Source organism: Oncorhynchus keta, chromosome 17 (genome assembly GCF_023373465.1).
Source record: "Oncorhynchus keta strain PuntledgeMale-10-30-2019 chromosome 17, Oket_V2, whole genome shotgun sequence".
NCBI lineage: Eukaryota > Metazoa > Chordata > Actinopteri > Salmoniformes > Salmonidae > Oncorhynchus > Oncorhynchus keta.
The window spans coordinates 10,439,598-10,456,763 of record NC_068437.1 but is presented as its reverse complement, the minus strand read 5'-3'; the positions used below and the strand labels follow the sequence as shown (position 1 = coordinate 10,456,763).

The window sequence follows — 17,166 nt, the reverse complement described above, 5'->3', positions numbered from 1 at the left end:
GTATCCATAGCAACCACAGATAGCAACCAATGTAGCTAGCAACATATACTTTTCAGAAGAATGGCGACACCAAGAGAGCAAGAGGCTGCAGATTATCTTAGAAGACACAAAATTATCGAACTCATGGATAATTTAACAAGCATGCTCTTCTTTTACAGACCAGGTTAGACTTATTTTTCATCATTTGTTAACATTTTCTTCCCATCTTGTGTGGTGGCTGAAGTAAAAGGTAAGCTAGCCTGCTGTGCTAATGCTAACTGCACTGACTGCTTGACTAACGTTAGGAAGGAGGGTTATCATAATAATCTCATCACTTGGCAACATTAGTCATTAACCCCCCCCCAAATCTCGTGTTTTGTATTCTTTCTTATACTATAGTGTTGTTTTTCATGATCTGTTTCACACTAGTTTGCAAAAGAGAATGGTTGAGATATAAGGTCAGGTTAAAGTCAAATCAAATTGTATTTGTCACATGCGCTGAATACAACAGATGTAGTAGACCTTACAGTGAAATGCTTACTTACAAGCCCTTAACCAACAATGCTTTGAGAAGTGAAAAAAAAAATAGAATAAAGCGTTAAGTAAAACATAATTTAACAGCAGCAGTAAAATAATAGCGAGGCCATATACAGGGGGTACCGGTACAGAGACAATGTGTGATCTACTGCAAAACAGGAGGATCATTCCTATGACATAGCCTACCTAGCAGAGCAGGCAACGCATGACATACGTCTTTTCCCTCATCATCTGTGCTGTTTCTACTACAGAGAGACCAAACGAGTTCCTGATCACACAGCTTGAACAACTGAGAGTATCCAAAATGCGGTCACTGGATTGCCCAAGCCTGTTCAACGACACAAACCTGGATGCCGTTTTGGGCATCTTGGACCCTACCAACCAAGGGCACATCACTTTTGTTCAGTACAAGGAGGGTGAGTCAGAAATGGGCCATTTGCACATTTGCGAGGCAATGGCTGAGAAATCATTTGGAGGAGATAGGACAATGAGGTACCTACTGTATCAGATAAGTGTATCAAAAACAAGTAAGGGGCATACCAGGGGAATACCGAGGACTCAGCCTATATAAGTCTAAGCCTATAAATCTAATAATACTATACCACAACCCAATGTTTATGCCTCTCCATCACTCCCAAGGAAACACTCATTCAACATACTATGTATGATTCTGTTTCGCAGCACTCACCACTTTGGGGATTGAGAAGTTTAATGCGTGTCCTGAAGGTGTGGCCAAGGACAAGATATCTCACGAGACCTTCAAGAGAGAGGCGTAAGATCTATGGATCTCTTTTAAGTCAAACACAAGACAAATATTCATTCAGTGGATAAAATGTTTGTTATTTTGAGACACTGTGATGTGATTATCTTTCATTTTTTTCTATATATTTTTTTTTACAGGAAGGAGGGCTTACAGAGAAGCTCAGCAACATTTATATCTTAATAAAATTGGAGATCTCTGTCCCATCACTCTGAGTGTGTGATATTGTGAATTATACGTCTATGATGGCTATACGAACTCTTCATAATAATGAAAGTAATGGTCAAATTGGATTAGTTATACAGTCAGACGTGTGTTGTCTGAACCCAGTATGGTCACAGTCTTGAATGCAAGTTGTCTCGGATTGTCCACCATACATCAATGGGCATGCACCCGTTCCAAAAGTCCTACACAAATCCAAGTACATGTTATTATATGTTAACTCAGCAACGCTTCAGTTATCACGAGGTTTTAATGTGTACACTATTGTTTTGTGTTTACAGTAAGCAACTGTTTGCAATTTTTCTTCAGTTCTGCAATATATTGTGAAACGTTGACATCTTGAACACCCCCAAGGTGGGTGAGGGGGCGTGGTGTTGGTGGTGTCATGGCGTTCACGAAGCTATATTTCTCTTGAGCCGAGTGTGAATTAAATGTCCCTTCATTTCTTAAAATTAACACCAGCATTTGAAGTACGGTACATTCTAGACGTAATCATGGAAACCGTTCACGCGAGGGTAAGGATAACTGCTTAAAATACAAAGGGTGAACGTATGACCTCTGAGTACAGTAACCGGAGGAGCTAGCGTAGTCAGCACGCAAAGCGAAAGGGGTCCATTTGGACAGCTTGCCAACTAGCTAAACTCCAGAAACACGAACTGTCCATACCTTGTCAGGAAGTGAAGGAAATTAACATGATCAAATGCTGCATAGTTGTAACAACAGCATTGGTGAACGTTGCTCGTGTATTGTGCGCACTACAGCCACTGATCTGAAATAGTGAGGACACGGATCATATGCATGGTGGTGCATTAATCATTTGCATTATTAGATGCTTTAAACAACAAGCTGACATTTCCAGTGAATTCAACTAATGATATTTTGAAGAATGTGACTTGTAAATACCAGTCTTGTGGTCAGATGCCACAAAGAGGGAAGGAAAGGAAAGAACAGGTCAGCACGACTGGTCCTTACATATGAACACGGAGAGCTAACGTTGATATGCATGTCAATCTCTCCAGGCTCAAAGTAGAGATAGATTTAATCACTACTTGTTTATGTCAGAAGTATTGACATGTTGAATGCACTGTGCTGTCTATTTAAACTATTAGCACACAGCTCAGACACCCATGTAATGCATACCCCACAAGACATTCCACCAGAGGTCTCTTCACAGTCCCCAAATCCAGAACAGACTGGGAGGCGCACAGTACTACATAGAGCTATTACTACATGGAACTCTATTCCACATCAAATAAAACATGCAAGCAGTAAAATCTGATTTAAAAAAACTGATACAAATACACTTTATGGAACAGCAGGCAGTGTGAAGAGACACACACACACACACATGATAACATACCCACTATACACATGGATTTTGGGTTGTAGATACAGTTAAAGTCGGAAGTTTACATACACTTAGGTTGGAGTCATTAAAACTCGTTTTTCAAACACTCCACAAATGTCTTGTTAACAAACTATAGTTTTGGCAAGTCGGTGAGGACATCTACTTTGTGCATGACACAAGTAATCTTTCCAACAATTGTTTACAGACAGATTATTTAACTTATAATACACTGTATCACAATTCCACTGGGTCAGAAGTTTACATACACTAAGGTGATTGTGCCATTAAAAAGCTTGGTAAATTCCAGAAAATGATGTCATGGCTTTAGAAGCTTCTGATAGGCTAATTGACATAATTTGAGTCAATTGGAGGTGTACCTGTGGATGTATTTCAAGGCCTACCTTCAAACTCAGTGCCTCTTTGCTTGACATCATGGGAAAATCAAAAGAAATCAGCCAAGACCTCATAAAAAAATGGGAGACCTCCACAAGTCTGGTTCATCCTTGGGAGCAATTTCCAAATGCTTGAAGGAACCATGGTCATCTGTACAAACAATAGTACGCATGTATAAACACCATTGGACCACGCAGCCGTCATACCGCTCAGGAAGGAGACGTGTTCTGTCTCCTAGAGATGAACGTACTTTGGTGCGAAAAGTGCAAATCTATCCCAGAACAACAGCAAAGGACCTTGTGAAGATGCTGGAGGAAACTGGTAGAAAAGTATCTATATCCACAGTAAAACAAGTCCTATATCGACATAACCTGAAAGGCCACTCAGCAAGGAAGAAGCCACTGCTCCAAAACTACCATAAGAAAACAGACTACGGTTTGCAACTGCACTGCACATGGGGACTTTTTGGAGAAATATCCTCTGGTCTGATGAAACAAAAATAGAACTGTTTGGCCATAAGGACCATTGTTATGTTTGGAGGAAAAAGGGGTACGCTTGCAAGCTGAAGAGCACCATCCCAACCGTGAAGCACGGAGGTGGCAGCATCATGTTGTGGGGGTGCTTTGCTGCAGGAGGGACTGGTGCACTTCACAAAATAGATGGAATCATGTGGGAGGAAAATGATGTGGATATATTGAAGCGACATCTCAAGACGTCAGTCAGGAAGTTATAGCTTGGTCGCAAATGGGTCTTCCAAAATGGACAATGACCCCAAGCATACTTCCAAAGTTGTGGCAAAATGGCTTAAGGACAACATAGTAAAGGTATTGGAGTGGCCATCACAAAGCCCTGACCTCAATCCTATAGAAAATTTGTGGGCAGAACTGAAAAGGTGTGTGAGCAAGGAGGCCTACAAACCTGACTCAGTTACATTCGCTCTGTCAGGAGGAATGGGCCAAAATTCACCCAACTTATTGTGGGACGCTTGTGGAAGGCTACCTGAAACATTTGACCCAAGTTAAACAATTTAAAGGCAATGCTACAAAATACTATCTGAGTGTATGTAAACCTCTGACCCACTGGGAATATAATGAAAGAAATCAAATCTGAAAGAAATCATTTTCTTTGCTATTATTCTGACGTTTCACATTCTTAAAATAAAGTGGTGATCCTAACTGACCTAAGACAGGGAATTTTTACTCCGATTAAATGTCAGGAATGGTGAAAAACTGAGTTTAAATGTATGTAAACTTCCGACTTCAACTGTATATGGTAGTAGAGTAGTGGCTTGAGGGCCACTACTCCATAATAAAAATATTGAGATGAACTCATACTTTTTCATAATGACCAAAACACAACATCCACCCAAATACCTGTTCAGCGAATGCGTTTTGTACAGACAGCTTTAATATTGAAGATATAGCCTGATAAGTCATCGTATTCATCACTAAATCTGTTGTGTTGCAGAGTCTTGATCCTCTACCAATGCAGGGACCTGAGCTGGGGTTTCATGCAGATGACATTGATAGGCCAGATATGGAGCAGGAGTCAAAACAAGAGGTCCTTGAAAACAAAGATGTATGTTTTTTCATTTTTTTTCACTCAGTCCTGAATGAAAACCGCATTGACTGAAGTTGTGACTTAATCCATAAGAATTTCTGTGTGGTTGAATGTAAAAGTTACCTTTTACATTGTTGGCTGTCACTGCTGATTATAACATTTGATGTATTTTCCCTGTAGGTCATAGTCCAGCGTGTACACATAGATGGTCTCGGAAGAACCAAGGAGGATTGCTTAACATACGAGATTGCTGATGTCTTCCGTGCCAAGAACTTGATTGATGTGAGTGAATCTATCAGTACAGTACAGACCATGTTTATTCACGTGGAGTCTGTATAGAGACTATAGCAAAAGTAGGATCGACTTTGTTTACTGTTTGTTCTAGGTCATGAGGAGAGCCCACGAAGCCAGACAGAAGCTCCTGCGTCTCGGTATCTTCAGACAAGTGGATGTTGTCATCGATACCTCACAAGGTACTGTGGTTAAAAAGGGGATCTATTCTGATCACAGTGTCTGTTCAAAATGTTGTATTTTACTTTGGAAGGGACTAAAATCAATGGGAAAGTAGGTAAAGCACTCAAAACAACAACAAAAACGATACTTCCTTTCAGGGGTGGATGCTCTGCCTAATGGACTAGATGTGACGTTTGATGTGACTGAGCTGAGACGCATGACTGGTAGCTATAACACCATGGTTGGAAATAACGAAGGCTGCATGGTGAGGACTCCTGAGTGATGGGCTCTATTCAATGCATCGTTTCAATTCATTCCTCACATCCTATCGCCTCGCCTCCTTCTCAACCGTATTGGAGGAGAAGGTCCAAGATCCCTCCCCTAGGACCTTCTCCAATGCCTTTTGAGAAGGAAGCGAGGAGAGCGGATGCCAGAACTTGAGGAAAGATTTATTTAGGTTGAGCCATGGTGGTGATTACAAGTGCAATTGAGGTTCCATCCTCTGTTTTTACTAGTTTACCTGCCTCCTACTTTAGGTTCTTGGTCTCAAGCTGCCCAATGTCTTCGGTTCTGCAGAAAAGCTCACCTTCCAGGTCTCCTACGGCACCAAAGAGACTTCCTACGGGCTGTCGTTCTTCAAGCCCCAACCTGGCCATTTTGAGCGCAGGTATGAGACAAAACAAAGCTGCAAATTCCATCATTAGCAATGCTTCAAAAACAGTGAATTGTGTTGTTGTTTATGCTGTATTTCCCTGAGCTCTTTTTGTTTGGGATCAATCTAATTTACTTTCTCTGGCTGTTGCAGTTTCGCTGTCAACTTGTACAAAGTTGCAGGCCAATTTCCATGGAGCTCGCTGAGAGAGACTGATCACGGTGTCTCCACAGAGTTCAGTGTAAAGATAATTTTCTATCTATCATTATTGTACAAGTTCTCATTTGGCATACTCCTGTGCTCTGTGTTTCCCTCTGGACTCTGTGTGAAACAACCAAGGTGATTGTTTCATTTTTGCTGCTGTTACGCTAACTAATAGGAGTAGAATGGAATTTCTCAGCTATTTTTCTATTCATTTTCATCCTGCCGGTAATGCTTTTGCAAATGCTTGATCCTCTCTGGGTTTCTCCCTTTCTGTTTTGCATACAAACAGTTCCCTCTCTGGAAGACCAACCACACCCTGAAGTGGGAGGGGGTGTGGCGAGAGCTGGGCTGTCTGGAGCGTACCGCGTCGTTTGCAGTCCGGGAGGAGAGCGGCCACTCCCTCAAGTCATCACTCTCGGTACCGGGACTTCAGTTCCACTTCACAATCCTCACACAACTACCTTTAGTAATCGGGATAAAACACTAAAAATAGATATATTTAACCAGGAAAAGCCCATTGAGACCCAGTGTCTCTTTTTCAAGGGAGACCTGGCCAAGAAGGCAGCAACAGTCAATACATTACAGGATTAAAAACATACAACAATACAAACAATTCAACAACATGATCCAGCCTTTAAAAAAGCATTTACACCCCTCTGAAACAGAGTCTCCCATCAACATATCTAGATGAAGCATGGATTGTAGACCATTCCATGCCTCTGGTGATCAAGATGAGAAGGCATTCTTGCCTAATCGTGATAATACATTTGGACTCAAATCCTATTTTGAGATCTGTACACTAAATGTGGGTTTTTGTGTATATCTTGCATTGGTGTTGTCAAAATCTCCAGTTAGGATTCGACCCATTGAGACATTTGAGACAATACTTTTCATCATGTCTCCTCTCCTTTGCGATCGCAGCACTCCATGGTCATCGACACCAGAAACTCGGCAATCCTTCCCAGGAGGGGAGCCTTGCTGAAGATCAACCAGGTGTGTGGGTTGACATTACCTGACCCGGTGTTGCAGCCAGGAATGATTTCCTATTTAAACCATTTCCCAAACCATTTTGAACCGACAACACATTCAGCCGATGCATCGCTGTGGTTTTGCAGGAGTTGTCAGGATACACTGGAGGAGATGCCAGCTTCCTGAAGGAGGACTTTGAGTTCCAGTTTAACAGACGTCTCTTCTGGGACTCGGTGAGAACCTGAATTGTTTTTATTGATCAGGGAGAAATTTGCGTGTGAACTTGAGTTACACACATGGATCTCTAGTTGGGATAGTAATAGTCACCTTTACAGTAAACACAAGTTATAACCAACAGCTTGTTGATGGAGGGTTGAAAAATGGTTGTGGACAGGTTGAGATAAAAGAGCAAGTGGGTGAGCACTTTTGTTGAGACCTCTTCCTCTATCTTCCAGGTCCTGTCTGCATCTCTCTGGGGGGGATGCCTCCTGCCCATTGGAGATAAGCCAACTTGCATTGCTGACAGGTAAGACAATACTCTCTATTCCACAATGCCATCAATGAAAAACCAGGGGTGTGTGAGAGAAAAATGATGTGTTTACCTGATTTGTTGGAAATTAATAGTTAGCAATGAATACGTAACGTATGGGAAGACATTTCTATCCTGATAATGCTGTGTTTTTATGGTCTCCGCTCTAGTTCCCTGCAGCTAATCTGGGCGTATGGTCACTAGAGATGGCTTGAGCTGACAAATGAGTTAAGACTGCAGTGCATAGACAAGAATGTGTTTTAGTAGGGATAGCTTAGGAGTAGAACAATCCCTCATTGTCTCAAAATCATTCTTGCGTCTGGGGAAACTAAGCCAGGGTGGGGTTAAGACAACCACCCTGTGCAGATGACGACCGGATGAACCCAGAGTGGCTTATGATGCCCCCAATCTGCATGAAGGGGGTGGAACCAACTGTGATTTAGCATTGTTAGTGTCACTTTTTCACAGCACTGTATATAGCTATTTGCCCCCTCCCTGATTTCTTGTTTTCTTTGCACATTTGTCGCACTTAAATGTTTCAGATCATCAAACTAATTTGAATATTACATAAAGATATCCCAAGTAAACACAAAATTCAGTTTTTAAGTGATGATTTTATTTATTAAGGGGGAAAAAGCTATCTGAATCTTCATGGCCCTATGTGACAAAGTAATTGCCCCCTAAACCTAATAACTGGTTGTGCCACCCTCAGCAGCAACAACTGCAATCAAAGCATTTGCGATAACTGGCAATGAGGTTTTCACATCGCTGTGGAGGAATTTTGGCCCACCCTTCTTTTCAGAATTGTTTTAATTCAGCCGCATTGGAGGGTTTGAGCATGAACCACCTTTTTAAGGTCATGCCACAGTATCTCAATCGGATTCAAGTCCGAACTTTGACTAGGCCATTCCAAAACCTTCATTTTGTTTTTTTAAAGCCAATTCAGAGGAGGACTTGCTGGTGTGTTTTGGATCATTGTCCTACTGCAGAACCCAAAAGCGCTTCAGCTTGAGGTCATGAACTGATGGCCGGACATTAATAATAATAATAATATATCTACTTCAGGATTTTTTGGTAGAGAGCAGAATCCATGGTTCCATCAATCACAGCAAGTCGTCCAGGTCCTGAATCAGCAAAGCAGCCCCAGACCATCACACTACCACCACCATATTTGACTGTTGGTATGATGCTCTTTTTCTGAAATGCTGTGTTATTTTTACGCCAGATGTAATGGGACGCACACCTTCCAAAAAGTTCAACTTTTGTCTCGTCAGTCCACAGAATATTTTCTCAAAAATCTTGGGGATCATCAAGATGTTTTTTGCTGAAAGTTAGATGAGCCTTTTTATGTTCTTTTTGGTCAGCAGTAGTTTTCGCCTTGGAACTCGGGCCATGGATGCCATTTTTGCCCAGTGTCTTTCTTATGGTTGAGTCATGCACACTGACCTTAACTGAGGCAAGTGAGGCCTGCAGTTCTTTAGATGTTGTTGTGGGTTCTTTTGTGACCTCTTGGATGAGTCGTCGCTGCTCTCTTGGGGTAATTTTGGTAGGCCGGCCACTCCTGTGAAGTTTCACCACTGTTCCAAATTTTCTCCATTTGTGGATAATGGCTCTCAATGTAGTTCGCTGGAGTCCCAAAGCTTAATAAATGGCTTTGTAACCCTTTCCAGACTGGAGAAACAAAGTAATTGACATCTACATCTGTTCCTGAATTTCTTTGGATCGCGGCATGATGTCTTGCTTTATGAGATCTTTTGGCTACTTCACCTTGTCAGACAGGTTCTATTTAAGTGATTTCTTGATTCAACAGGTCTGGCAGTAATCAGGTCTGGGTGTGACTAGTGAAATTGAACTCAGCTTTCCAAAAAATGTGATCAACCACAGTAAATTAATGTTTTAACAAGGGGGAGAAATTACTTTGTCACATAGGGCCATGAAGGTTCGGATAGCTTTTTTTCCCTTAATAAATAAAATCATCACTTAACTGCATTTTGTGTTTAACTTGGGTTATCTTTGTGTAATATTGACATTTGTTTGATGATCTGAAACATTTAAGTGTGACAAATGTGCAAAAAAACAAGAAATCGGCAAGGGGGCAAATAATTTTTCACAGCACTTCATAATACTCTGCATTTGCTCAAAAGTTAGGCTACTCGGTTGACTACTTTCATTTATTGCAATAATTAATCAATATTAAATATAGACGATTGTTTGAGGCGAGACGGTTTTAATGTGGCCTGCCACGTTATCTGTATTCCATGTTGTTTCTTGACCCTTCAATGGTTTCTACCTGCAACTGCTCAGCACCCGACCGCAAGGCGCTACAGAGGGTGGTGCGTACGGCCTAGTTCATCACTGGGGCCGGGCTCCCTGCCATCCAGGACCTCTATTCTAGGCAGTGTCAGACTCCAGCCACCCAAGTCATAGACTGTTCTCTCTTCTAGCGCCCAGCAAGCGGCACCGATGCACCAAGTCTTGGAACCAACAGGACCCTGAACAGCTTCTACCCCCAAGCCATAAGACTGCTAAATAGTTTGTCCAAGTAGCTATTGGTTAACTATTTAACTATCTGCATTGACCCGTTTTGCACAAACTCTTTTGACTCATCACATACGCTGCTGTTACTGTTTCTTATCTATCCTGTTGCCTAGTCACTTTATCCCTACCTATATATACGGTATCTACTTCAATTACCTCATACCCCTTGCACATCAACTCGGTACTGGTACCCCGTGTATATAGCCAAGTTATCATTACTCATTGTTTATTTATTCCTTGGGTTATTGTTTTTCTATTTTTTTCCCCTCTTTGCATTGTGGGAAGGGCCCGTAAGCATTTCACTGTTAGTCTACACCTGTTGTTGACGAAGCATGTGACAAATACAATTTGATTCGATTTTTGACCTATTCGTCTCTTAGGTTCTATCTCGGTGGTCCTACTAGCGTCAGGGGCTTCAGTATGTACAGCATCGGCCCTCAGAGTGAAGGTGAGATGTTATCCATTTCAATCAAGTCCGATTTAGGTTACATTCTCACATCACGTGTGTGGTTTTATTGTTGGCATGACAGGTGACTACCTGGGAGGTGAGGTGTATTGGGCTGGAGCCGTCCACCTGTATACTCCGCTGCCCTTCCATCCAGGCAAAGGGGGATTCGGAGACCTCTTCAGGATCCACTTCTTCCTCAATGCCGGGAACCTGTGTAACCTCAACTATGGTGGGTGTTTAAAGATGTAATTCACCCCACAATCAATGTTGTTCAAATTCATCCGTATTAGAAATCTGCAGGACTCAATCAGCATTATATTGGAAGGAATGGCACCATCTGTTAATAAGCAGCATTTTTTTTATAAGCAAATCAAATGTTATTTGTCACGTGCCAAATACAACAGGTGTGAAATTATTACTTGCAAGCCCTTATAACCAACAATGCAGTTCAAGAAATAGTTAATAAAATATTTCCTAAAAATAAAAAAATACACTGCAAAAAAAATAAAGGGAACACTTAAACAACACAATGTAACTCCAAGTCAATCACACTTCTGTGAAATCAAACTGTCCACTTAGGAAGCAACACTGATTGACAATAAATTTCACATGCTGTTGTGCAAATGGAATAGACAACAGGTGGAAATGATAGGCAATTAGCAAGACACCCCCAAAAAAGGAGTGGTTCTGCAGGTGGTGACCACAGACCACTTCTCAGTTCCTATACTTCCTGGCTGATGTTTTGGTCACTTTTGAATGCTGGCAGTGCTTTCACTCTAGTGGTAGCATGAGACGGAGTCTACAACCCACACAAGTGGCTCAGGTAGCTCATCCAGGATTGCAAATCAATGCGAGCTGTGGCAAGAAGGTTTGCTGTGTCTGTCAGCGTAGTGTCCAGAGCATGGAGGCGCTACCAGGAGACAGGCCAGTACATCAGGAGACGTGGAGGAGGTCGTAGGAGGGCAACAACCCAGCAGCAGGACCGCTACCTCTGCCTTTGTGCAAGGAGGAGCAGGAGGAGCACTGCCAGAACCCTGCAAAATTACCTCCAGCAGGTCATAAATGTGCATGTGTCTGCTCAAACGGTCAGAAACAGACTCCATGAGGGTGGTATGAGGGCCCGACGTCCACAGGTGGGGGTTGTGCTTACAGCCCAACACCGTGCAGGACGTTTGGCATTTGCCAGAGTACACCAAGATTGGCAAATTCGTCACTGGCGCCTTGTGCTCTTCACAGATGAAAGCAGGTTCACACTGAGCACATGTGACAGACATGACAGTCTGGAGACGCCGTGGAGAACGTTCTGCTGCCTGCAACATCCTCCAGCATGACCAGTTTGGCGGTGGGTCAGTCATGGTGTGGGGTGGCATTTCTTTGTGTGGGCGCACAGCCCTCCATGTGCTCGCCAGAGGTAGCCTGACTGCCATTAGGTACCGAGATGAGATCCTCAGACCCCTTGTGAAACCATATGCTGGTGCGGTTGGCCCTGGGTTCCTCCTAATGCAAGACAATGCTAGACCTCATGTGGCTGGAGTGTGTCAGCAGTTCCTGCAAGAGGAAGGCATTGATGGTATGGACTGGCCCGCCCGTTCCCCAAACATGAATCCAATTGAGCACATCTGGGACATCATGTCTCGCTCTATCCACCAACGCCACGTTGCACCACAGACTGTCCATGAGTTGGCAGATTCTTTAGTCCAGGTCTGGGAGGAGATCCCTCAGGAGACCATCCGCCACCTCATCAGGAGCATGCCCAGGCGTTGTAGGGACGTCATACAGGCACGTGGAGGCCACACACACTACTGAGCCTCATTTTGACTTGTTTTAAGGACATTACATCAGTTGGATCAGCCTGTAGTGTGGTTTTCCACTTTAATTTTGAGTGACTCCAAATCCAGATTTCCATTGATAATTTTGGTGTGATTTAGTTGTCAGCACATTCAACTATGTAAAGAAAAAAGTATTTAATAAGAATATTTCATTCATTCAGATCTAGGATGTGTTATTTTAGTGTTCCCTTTATTTTTTTGAGCAGTGCCGTGTATATAAAAAAGTAACAAGAAATGTACATAACAATAACGAGGCATTATTCAGGGGGTACTGAGTCAATGTGCAGGGGTACAGGTTAATCAAGGTAATTTGTAAAGTGACTATGCATAGATGGTAAACATCGAGTAGCTGTAAATAGTCCGGCTGGTCATTTGATTAGTTGTTCAGCAATCTTATGGCTTGGGGGTGTAGAAGCTGTTAAGGAACCTTTTGGTCCTAGACTTGGCGCTCTGGTACCGCTTTCCTTCCTCTGGCACCGCCTAGTATATAGGTCCTGGATGTCAGGAAGCTTGGCCCCAGTGATGTACTGGGCGGCAGCACTACCCTCTGTAGCGCCTTCCGGTCAGAGGCCGAGCAGTTGCAACCGGTCAGGATGCTCTCGATGGTGCAGCTGTAGAACTTTTTGAGGATCTGGGGACCCATGCCAAATTTTCAGTCAGGGGAAAAGGTGTTGTTGTGCCCTCTTTTTTTTTCGACTGTCTGTGTGTTTTGACCATGATAGTTGGTTGGTGAAGTGGACACCTAGGAAATTGAAACTCGACCTGCTCCACTTCAGTCCCATCAATTTTAATAGTGGCCTGTTTGGCCCTCCTTTTCCTATAGTCCACAATCAGCTACTTTCTCTTGCTCACATTGAGAGGTTGCTGTCCTGGCAGTCTCTGACCTCCTCCCTGTAGACTGTCTCATAGTTGTCGGTGATCAGGCCTACCACTGGTGTCATCAGCAAACGTAATGATGGTGTTGGAGTCATGCTTGGCCACAGTCGTTGGTGAACAGGGAGTACAGGAGGGGACTAAGCACGCACCCGAGGGGCCCCAGTGTTGAGGATCAGCGTGGCAGATGTGTTGTTGCCTATCCTTATTACCTGGGGGCGGCCCGTCAGGAAGTCCAGGATCCAGTTGCAGAGGGAGGTGTATAGTCGCAGGGTCCTTAGCTTAGTGATGAGCTTTGAGGTCACAATGGTGATAGCTAACTTCCCTGCTAGCTAGAAATGAAAGTTGATTGCACAATGGTCTGTTCTGCAACTTTATACAGGGAAAGAGAATCCTCTGCGCTTTTCAGTCCTCCAGCTTAGTGGTTCCCATACTGTGGGGCGCGCTCCCTAGGGCAACTCAGTTCGGCTTTCAACCTACTCTTAAAAGTTGTCGCTGTAGAATGCACAATGTGCAATTTCGAGATTGGGTACATTTACATACATTTACATTTAAGTCATTTAGCAGACGCTCTTATCCAGAGCGACTTACAAATTGGTGCATACACCTTATGACAACCAGTGGAACAGCCACTTGCATCTAAATCTTGTTGGGGGGGTGAGAAGGATTACTTACCCTTACTTACCCTATCCTAGGTATTCCTTGAAGAGGTGGGGTTTCAGGTGTCTCCGGAAGGTGGTGATTGACTCCGCTGTCCTGGCGTCGTGAGGGAGTTTGTTCCACCATTGGGGGCCAGAGCAGCGAACAGTTTTGACTGGGCTGAGCGGGAACTGTACTTCCTCAGTGGTAGGGAGGCGAGCAGGCCAGAGGTGGATGAACGCAGTGCCCTTGTTTGGGTGTAGGGCCTGATCAGAGCCTGGAGGTACTGAGGTGCCGTTCCCCTCACAGCTCCGTGGCGAGCACCATGGTCTTGTAGCGGATGCGAGCTTCAACTGGAAGCCAGTGGAGAGAGCGGAGGAGCGGGGTGACGTGAGAGAACTTGGGAAGGTTGAACACCAGACGGGCTGCGGCGTTCTGGATGAGTTGTAGGGGTTTAATGGCACAGGCAGGGAGCCCAGCCAACAGCGAGTTGCAGTAATCAAGACGGGAGATGACAAGTGCCTGGATTAGGACCTGCGCCGCTTCCTGTGTGAGGCAGGGTCGTACTCTGCGGATGTTGTAGAGCATGAACCTACAGGAACGGGACACCGCCTTGATGTTAGTTGTGAACGTCAGGGTGTTGTCCAGGATCACGCCAAGGTTCTTAGCGCTCTGGGAGGAGGACACAATGGAGTTGTCAACCGTGATGGCGAGATCATGGAACGGGCAGTCCTTCCCCGGGAGGAAGAGGAGCTCCGTCTTGCTGAGGTTCAGCTTGAGGTGGTGATCCGTCATCCACACTGATATGTCTGCCAGACATGCAGAGATGCGATTCGCCACCTGGTCATCAGAAGGGGGAAAGGAGAAGATTAATTGTGTGTCGTCTGCATAGCAATGATAGGAGAGACCATGTGAGGTTATGACAGAGCCAAGTGACTTGGTGTATAGCGAGAATAAGAGAGGGCCTAGAACAGAGCCCTGGGGGACACCAGTGGTGAGAGCGCGTGGTGAGGAGACAGATTCTCGCCACGCCACCTGGTAGGAGCGACCTGTCAGGTAGGACGCAATCCAAGCGTGGGCCGCGCCGGAGATGCCCAACTCGGAGAGGGTGGAGAGGAGGATCTGATGGTTCACAGTATCGAAGGCAGCCGATAGGTCTAGAAGGATGAGAGCAGAGGAGAGAGAGTTAGCTTTAGCAGTGCGGAGCGCCTCCGTGATACAGAGAAGAGCAGTCTCAGTTGAATGACTAGTCTTGAAACCTGACTGATTTGGATCAAGAAGGTCATTCTGAGAGAGATAGCGGTAGAGCTGGCCAAGGACGGCACGCTCAAGAGTTTTGGAGAGAAAAGAGAGAAGGGATACTGGTCTGTAGTTGTTGACATCGGAGGGATCGAGTGTAGGTTTTTTCAGAAGGGGTGCAACTCTCGCTCTCTTGAAGACGGGAGGGACGTGGCCAGCGGTCAGGGATGAGTTGATGAGCGAGGTGAGGTAAGGGAGAAGGTCTCCGGAAATGGTCTGGAGAAGAGAGGAGGGGATAGGGTCAAGCGGGCAGGTTGTTGGGCGGCCGGCCGTCACAAGACGCGAGATTTCATCTGGAGAGAGAGGGGAGAAAGAGGTCAGAGCATAGGGTAGGGGAGTGTGAGCAGAACCAGCGGTGTCGTTTGACTTAGCAAACGAGGATCGGATGTCATCGACCTTCTTTTCAAAATGGTTGACGAAGTCATCTGCAGAGAGGGAGGAGGGAGGGGGGAGGATTCAGGAGGGAGGAGAAGGTGGCAAAGAGCTTCCTAGGGTTAGAGGCGGATGCTTGGAATTTAGAATGGTAGAAAGTGGCTTTAGCAGCAGAGACAGAGGAGGAAAATGTAGAGAGGAGGGAGTGAAAGGATGCCAGGTCCGCAGGGAGGCGAGTTTTCCTCCATTTCCGCTCGGCTGCCCGGAGCCCTGTTCATCAGTGCATCAGTTGTTCTCTGGTCATGTCAGTCATTGCATACCTTAGAGAGCTACTTATAACTTGTCAGAAATGTCCAGATCAAAATGTTTTTTTTTTTCTGTTATGTTTTTCTAGCCCGTAGATTGTGGTGTAATGTTTGAGTCACTCATATCACATGAATACACATTAGACATAGATAGAATTGCCAAACGATTCGCTTTAAAACCGCAAAATATTATCTGCACCTCATGACAAAATGTGTAGAATTGTGGGAAGTGAGCTTTAAACCTGCAAAATGTTCTCTCCGCCAACAAGAGGGATGTGAACAGGCTGTGTCATGAACCGTGCTTGTGCCCATAGAAATAGACGTGGAGCAGGGGGGATGTTCCTCAATGCTGGAAGGGGAGCCTGAGGGGGAAAGTTTGGGAACCCCTGCTCTAGGTTTACTCAGGCTGTGTTTTCCTGTAGGTGACGGGCCTCAAGCACACCTGAGGAAACTGGCAGAGTGTATCCGCTGGTCTTACGGAGCGGGAATTGTGCTGCGACTCGGAAACATCGCCCGGCTGGAGCTCAACTATTGCATTCCCACTGGCGTCCAGAGTGGAGACAGGTAGCCTAATATCTGCCCATTCTGTTGTCAAACCATGGCATGATAGTATATAGATGAGCAGTACACTTTTATGCCTGATTCAAACTATAAGGCCGACTCGAACCGTGTTGTCCTTTCCAGCATGGTTTCAGCATAACCAGGCCAGCCCAGTACAGCTCGGCTTTGATCAGTTTGGCTCAATATTGTGAAAATGGTATTGAGTTACTGTTAAATAACACTTAAGTCTTTTTGTTTAGGATATGCAACGGGTTTCAGTTTGGAGCTGGAGTCCGATTCCTGTGATGTCTTGCTGAATTGAGGACTACAGGAGTTTGTTTAATTGGTTTTAGTAAGTGAGACGCCAGGACCCTTGCAGCACACCGAAGGTTGCTGGGAATGCAATGGATACCACAACCTAACTATTGTATAATGGACGAGGCAACAATGGAGGTTTTCCTCCAGTACTAATGAATGACTGGAGCCACCAGTGCTCCAAGATGTGAAAGCCAAAAGTGGCATATCAGCCATGAGTGCCTTTATCATGAGTCAAATAATGTGGTCTGGATTATTATGTTCGGTAATAAATGATCCCCTCTACAGGTATTCAAAAACCACACTAGTATGCGTCTTTCTATGGCATTGACCTACCTTCCGCTTGATTTTGCATGGCATTTGTTAGATCGAATCACCGAGCTGACAAGGTAAAACAAATCT

General features: G+C 44.5%; 2 protein-coding genes across 2 annotated transcripts; both read left to right on the top strand.

Moving 5' to 3' along the window:
* The first annotated feature begins 20 nt into the window (after positions 1-20).
* si:dkey-42p14.3 (EF-hand calcium-binding domain-containing protein 10) lies at positions 21-1,485 on the top strand. The gene is made up of 4 exons (XM_035790588.2): positions 21-163; positions 768-932; positions 1,198-1,288; positions 1,417-1,485. Exons 1-4 carry the CDS (start codon positions 61-63, stop codon positions 1,457-1,459), a joined length of 402 nt encoding a protein of 133 aa, XP_035646481.1. The 5' UTR covers positions 21-60; the 3' UTR covers positions 1,460-1,485.
* Positions 1,486-1,844: 359 nt separating this feature from the next.
* LOC118396406 (sorting and assembly machinery component 50 homolog A-like) lies at positions 1,845-17,066 on the top strand. The gene is made up of 15 exons (XM_035790585.1): positions 1,845-2,013; positions 4,707-4,817; positions 4,980-5,081; positions 5,185-5,272; positions 5,411-5,517; positions 5,789-5,919; positions 6,058-6,145; positions 6,398-6,526; positions 7,030-7,101; positions 7,224-7,310; positions 7,533-7,603; positions 10,525-10,592; positions 10,675-10,821; positions 16,332-16,473; positions 16,710-17,066. The coding sequence occupies exons 1-15, from the start codon at positions 1,930-1,932 to the stop codon at positions 16,753-16,755; spliced, it is 1,473 nt and encodes a 490-aa protein (XP_035646478.1). The 5' UTR covers positions 1,845-1,929; the 3' UTR covers positions 16,756-17,066.
* Positions 17,067-17,166: the final 100 nt, after the last annotated feature.